General features: G+C 38.3%; 1 protein-coding gene across 6 annotated transcripts in view; it reads right to left on the bottom strand.

The window, feature by feature from the left end:
• The window catches only part of chchd3a (coiled-coil-helix-coiled-coil-helix domain containing 3a), an 84,680-nt gene that overhangs the window by 29,961 nt on the left and 48,220 nt on the right, over positions 1-6,499 (bottom strand). For all 6 annotated transcript variants that reach the window (XM_015029526.1, XM_015029528.1, XM_015029527.1 and 3 more), the window contains one exon: positions 2,667-2,737. In XM_015029526.1, coding sequence (XP_014885012.1) covers positions 2,667-2,737 — 71 coding nt within the window. The remainder of the gene's footprint in view (positions 1-2,666; positions 2,738-6,499) is intronic.

Raw genomic sequence — 6,499 nt, 5'->3', positions numbered from 1 at the left:
AACCGTTCAGTGATTTATAAACTAACAACAATATTTTAAAGTCTATCCTCTGAGCTACAGGGAGCCAGTGTTGGCTACAGAGGCCAAAGATTGCATCTTATCTCTGTGAGGTCTGTCACAGGAGCTTGGAGCAAAGATGCAAAAGCCGCTTATTACGAGAGCAAACAAACACGCGCCATTATGCATGAACTTCTTCACATAAACAATAATGGGTCAAACAGAACTCGTTAAATCCAATTAACCCCTTTCGTTTGATCCCCTCAATGCATCTCTGCTCCCGTCTTGTAACACCAGACCTTCCTGCTATTTCATTAGCTCGGATACACAATAAAATCCTCCCCCTTTTTCCGCCATTCGAGTCCAGTCACAGCCCTGCTAATGCACCTCCTATAATCAAATCCTCCAATCACAGTATTCTGTGCAAAGACCCGTGTCACATGACTAACTGCACATTAGATCGACGCTTGGTTGGAGTTAGAGCTGTCATTTTGCGCTAATGCGATTCCAGTGTATCTTTTTTTTTTTTTTTTTTTTTTAATTTGATTTGGGAAGTCTAAGCTCTGGCTTCTACGAGTCTAGCGCTAAAGCCCTGGTGGGCTAGGCTAATCAGTTTCCAACATTTCTGAGGGAGACAATGATCCAAGTGTTAGCGCTGGCTAATGACAAGCTAACACAATCAACACAGCCTCCCCAGAGTTGCGCTCCGAGCCAAGGCCCACTCTTGCCCCGCCTCCTGCAGACTCCTCATCCACTTTGCCTACATTACTATGGAGTCTAATGGCCTCTTATTAAGAAGACAGATGGTTGAGGGGAGAGGAGGGTTCCTGTGTCTTCTTCAGTTACATTTACGAGTTGGATCTCAACTGCCTCAGTGACAGTTTAAATGTTTAAAATTGCCTTCCGACTGAGTTTTATCATTATTATTATTATTATTACAAGATGTGGCACAAGTTTGCATCAATTGGTAAGATTAATCAATAGGGTAAGGATCACCCACACACAAAATATTAAGTAATTTAATAAAGTATCTGGTTTGTTTATTCTATTTTCCATATCTATCCTTGAAGAGTTTCAGCTCACTTTTTCCAAGTTGAAATTTCATTCTTTTCAGCTTTCGAGCCAGGTTTATTTGTATAGCACATTTCAGCAACAAGAAGTGTTTAATACGTTTAAAAACATAACTCAATAAACTCACAAAAAACATTACTCTGCAGCGGGAAGATAAAGAGAAGTACTCAAAAGTTTCAATCTGGATTCCAGTTATTATTCAATGGTATTTATCTATTAAGTGTTTCAGCAGTTTTGCATTTTTATTGAAGCTTGTTCCAGATTATTGGGGCATAAAAACTGAAAGGTCATAAAACCTTGAGTGGTCTGGAAGGTTAACACAATGACAACAAGTCTTTATTGCATGTTGGTGCCTAGCTTTTCAGTGATTTATAAACTAACAAAAGCATTTTAAAGTCTATTCTCTGAGCTACAGGGAGCCAGAGAATAGAACTGGGGTTATCTGCTGTAGTGTCATAGTTTTAGTGAGAATGTGAGCAGCAGCGTTCCAGATCAGCTGACTGATTTCACAAGCAGACCTGTGAAATTTCAAGTGTTTATGGTACATTTAGACCATTTATAAAAATAGAATTACAACAGTTCATGTGTGGGCAATGGGAGGGACGAGTGAATAGACTGGCAGAAAAAAAATTTATGAGTGTGGTCAAAGAAATGGAAATAGATCAAAACTATTAAAAATGCTAATACTTTGACTAAAATAGCCCAAAACTTAGAAAATAGGAATGCACAATTAATACATACAGTTTTGCTTGAGGTAACTTTTGTTAACCAGAAAGATAGACAATAAATGAAACCCCTGTGTCAGTGGAAAAAAAAAAAACAAGCATGAGTTGCAGTATTATCATTGGTCTATGTCTCTTCAGAATCATCAGTGAACCACATCATTAACATCAGCTAACAGACGACACCAACGTGGTTTGGGGTCAAATGTGCTGCGGTTGGAATGAGGCTGGCATGAATTAATTCAGTCTATTCATCTGCCCATGCAGACAGACGGCATTCAGTGAACGCATCGTTTTGGAGAACAGACATGTGATCGCAACATGAATGCAACGCCTGCAAGACGGAAAAGAGGTTTTTTCAGTTGAAAAATCTTGAATGCAGAAGTTTGAAATCTAATTAGAAAGACGAAGAAGGCATTTCAACGATTTCGAAATTAAAACACTCGTATTGATCAGTGTCACTTTTACTTTGGAGTAATTCCTAAAGAAGTTGCAGGAGTTCAATTTGAATGGCATGTGAGGTGAGCATAGTGCTAATATTTCCAAATCGACTAGGAGAGAAAAATAAGAAAAAGTTTTCTTCATCATTAGGATATTGTTTTGACTTCTTTGACACTTGTTAATTACTTTTCAGTGAGCGGAAATCAGAAGCGGGGAGCCTGATATCATTTTTTAAAGCTTTCTACTGCTTTGTAGTTATCGGTGTCATTTTCAGGTCTTCACACAGCTTAGAGAAAAGCTGTGTTGAAAAGTTAATACAAAAAAAAGCTTTAGATAGAAGGGTGGTCACATTTTTCTTTTTTTTTTATTCTTGTTATTTTTCGTGACGCCGTTTATGTCATTAGTTTTGGAAGCATTAACAATGAGTACACTTACTTGAATTTGGCGTTTACTTGGTCGACAGCTTTGTTATAGTTCTCGGTGGTGACCTTGTAGAACTGCGCGCTCTGTAGACAGAAGAGGAAGAAACTCATGAATGCTTGATAATAGCAGCGTGACTATATAACGCCAAAGCCGGCAACAGTCCTTCAGATGAAACACGGGCTTCATGTATGGCCCAGTGCTCTGCTTAGCTCTCAAACCTCATTCAAATGTAATGTTTGCAAAGTTTTCACAACACACGTCTCGCAGGTATGAAGCTCGCAAAGGCAAAAACCATCAGACCTCTTCTACTACAGTGAGAAAGTGTGAAACACAGGCACTTGTGCTTATCTCCTCACAAAAGACTGCTGTAATAACAGAGAGCAGTCCTGCAAGGCCAAAAGGTCGCTAGTCAACAATGTACAGGCGAGTGGTCAGAATCCCCTGGTGACCCGTAGCAAATGAGCCCACTCAACCTAAATTACCTCCTCAAACACAGCCATATACCCTCTCTTCTGGAGCATTTATATAACCCCAGGAAGATTCTTCTCGTCACTCTCCAGAGGCTGTTATGCACATTTATAATCACGTCGTGAGAGGTTGTAAAAGTAAGTAAAAGATTTAGAGTGGTTTGAATTTTCAAAGGTGTCGGGGAATGCCTAGCATTACAAATGCTCCTTTGTTGGAAAGGGCACAATACATTCATGAAATGGCGAGACCTCGACAGTAAAGCATTTGCTTCTTTCGTTTAGTTTGCTGTTGATGAGTAGGTTAATATCTAGTCTATCATGGAAAATTTTGGATGAGACTATTGACTGTAAAAACAAATGACTTGTTTAATCCATTATTCATTGATAAGTGAGGAAAATGTACCCAGGAATCCCAGGAAGTCACAATAGGTAGATAAATGTCAGAATCTCATGTTAATGCTGGTATTTAAATATTACTTAAAAACATTGAAATCCTTCACAACAAAGCATAAACGATCATTGCTAAACCAGCCGGCTGTTCACTGAGTTCACACATCAAGCACACTAATAGAAAGTTCAGTGAAAGGAAAATGTTTCGGAGAAAAAAAATTAGCAACAATAAGACTACAGTCTTTAAAGCATTGTGAAACAACGCCTGATTAAAAGTTCATGATATATATAACATAACATCTCTATCTTTTTTTGGGGGGGGTCTTTGCACCGTCCTAATTTTCTGTGAAACTCAACTTGGAGTTTTTAATTATCTGCAAACTAATGGCACTTATCACACCATTTCATTTGTTCCACTGTTTGGATTGAATAACTGAAATAAATGAACTTTTTGTTGATATATGAATCATTATGGAGTATCTGCAATAAAGAAAACGACTGCAGCAAAAAGACTGATTGAGAAAGCTTCATCTGTAATTTAACAGTGCTTGACAGGTGAAATATTTATGGATTTCGAAGTACTTGTTATGGAACGGTTACAAATTATACAGGAATGTGTAAGAATGCAGTTAGTTAAAAAAGGAGGAGTAAAAAAGAATAACTTTCTTTCCAAAATGCAATTATTTGCACTAATCAGAAATGTCAGCAATCTTCTGACATGTTTACTTCACATCTAAAGAGTGTCCAACATCGAAACGCTTCTGCGTACTTTGCAAACTTGCAACGTGTCGCGTTTTCACATTCAGGCTTCTTGGTTTCATCTGCGTTAACTTCACCTTCAAGCAGGAGAGACATTCATCATAGTTCAGTGAGGATCAATAAGAATGAAGTGCACTGCTGAAAAGATCAATAGTCATGTGCTGTAGAGGTAAAAGAGGATGGGACATGACACTGACAAAAAGTCTGATACCAATTGGAGTCCTCTTTATTTGAATGGACGCCATTATAAATGAACCACAGTTTACTGAATGAACTTTACCGGGGCACGATGTGCGGAGTTTCAAAACTACTTTAGAGGTCCGCGTTGACCTCTAAAGTGTACAATACAACAAATTTGAACATGCATACAAAGTGTAATCATCATAAATATGAATATTTCAGAGGAAATATGCTACAAAACAATGACAATGTGTTTTTGAGGCACACAAAGAAAACATGCTGATATTTAAATGGTGTGCTGCTGAGGAAATTGCCAGAAAATATGCTGTTCACAAAAAATATGCAACACTTCCAGAAACAATTTTTTTTAAACAAGGTTTCTTAAAAATGAAGAGACTAAGCAGGGATATTTTTTTGTGTGTTTTTTTTTAGGGATGCTAAAGAGGCCAGAATAAGTCCTCTCCTGTGTGCTGAGATTAAACCACTGGAAGGAAAAGGAGAGAAAGCCTGAGCTGGGTTTGGGTCTGTGTCTGGAATACTAAGTATAACGTAATAACACCTGCCTAAATGGCAGAGCTGGCACTAATCAGCGCACTAATCCACCTGAGAGGACAAAAGGTTGTGTGTGTCAGTGATTGCAAGGCTTTTTTTTTTTTAATGCAGTTGCAAACACACACACACAAACATCCACTTGTTTTCTTGAACAAAACATAAAAATAATAAAATAAAAGACAAAACAGAAACAGGTGTAGACACAAACTAAAATGTGTACCTGCACCCTGGTGGCTAGATACAAACAGTAACTCACTCAGCAGTAGAGAAGAGTATAATTTGTCTGATTACTGAGTGGCCTTAAATTGTGATATCCTGCTGTTATTCCCAACTGATTTCAAGAAAAACCCCTGACCTTTTATTAGTTCAGACAAGACACACACCGAAGCGTCTGGTTAAAAACGTGCCAACCTTTCTTAATCGGGGTTCTTGCAGCTGCCAACACAAACTCACTAAACGTGTTCTGGTCGGTGCCGTCCAGCTACGCCCTGCCTTTGGATGAACTGTTTTAAATAGCAATAGGAATGAGTTTATTGCATGATGTAAAAGGTTCCCATTTATTTTCTCTGTTTGCTTTCTGGGAGGTTTTCTTTTTAGCTCATACCAAAGCAAAGCAGAATACTAGTGAGACAGGTGTCAAACACACATTAAGTCATTACTGCTAATGCACTGCAATGATATGGAAAAGATACAAGCAGCGCTTAAACACAGACTCGGTTTAAAGAATAAAGCGCATGATTGCATGAGCTGATTGGTTCTCCCTCTTAACTGCTGCTAAGTAGGGAGGCCTTGCATTGGATGAAGCCCCACAATGATCAACATTAAGTTAAAAAAAAAAAAAAAACAGCAGCAGCTTCTGCTGTGTAAATTACTGCAGCTTGCTTAAATAGAAAACAAAAAGGTTGGTTTACACATTTTAAGCTTTTTCATTACACACTTTCATTTACGAAACACCTCAAATGACGCCCCAGATTAAACTCAAGTCATTCAGTCTAGGGCAAGATCTGATCAGCAATATCTCTGAAGTCGCATTAAACTTTTATAGTCGCTCTTCGTGAACTGAAGATCAACCCTGTGTCATCAGTTTAATTAATGAAACAGTTCTTTTTGTTGGAATAAAATGTCTGAACTCCATCCTCGGCATGGAGTCGGGTTCTACGGAAAGCTACCACTGGCCTTAATATTTGATTTAGCTCTGCTGAAGCAAATAAATATCGAAAAGATCAGAAAAAAGTTCTCGAAGACTGATGTTTGAGACCCCTGGTACTGACTATGCAGATGCTATGAAGCTTAGCATTTATTTCCTACAAGCCAAATAGTGAATAGTGACCCATTTGCATTTGTTTTCCCGAGATTTTTAAAAAAGTCACTTCAAGTTAGATTGTCCCAGAGCTCTTAAGAATGTAAACCATAGACTGTAGCAGTTGAAGGATGATACCTGCCTCCAGTGGTGGGAAGTAACGAAGTACAAGTACTTCGTTACTGTACTTAAGTACA

Source organism: Poecilia latipinna, unplaced genomic scaffold (assembly GCF_001443285.1).
Source record: "Poecilia latipinna isolate Pla-1442-1.1 unplaced genomic scaffold, P_latipinna-1.0 Scaffold156, whole genome shotgun sequence".
NCBI lineage: Eukaryota > Metazoa > Chordata > Actinopteri > Cyprinodontiformes > Poeciliidae > Poecilia > Poecilia latipinna.
Note: the sequence above shows the minus strand (reverse complement) of the source record. Positions and strands in the feature narration are given on the sequence as shown.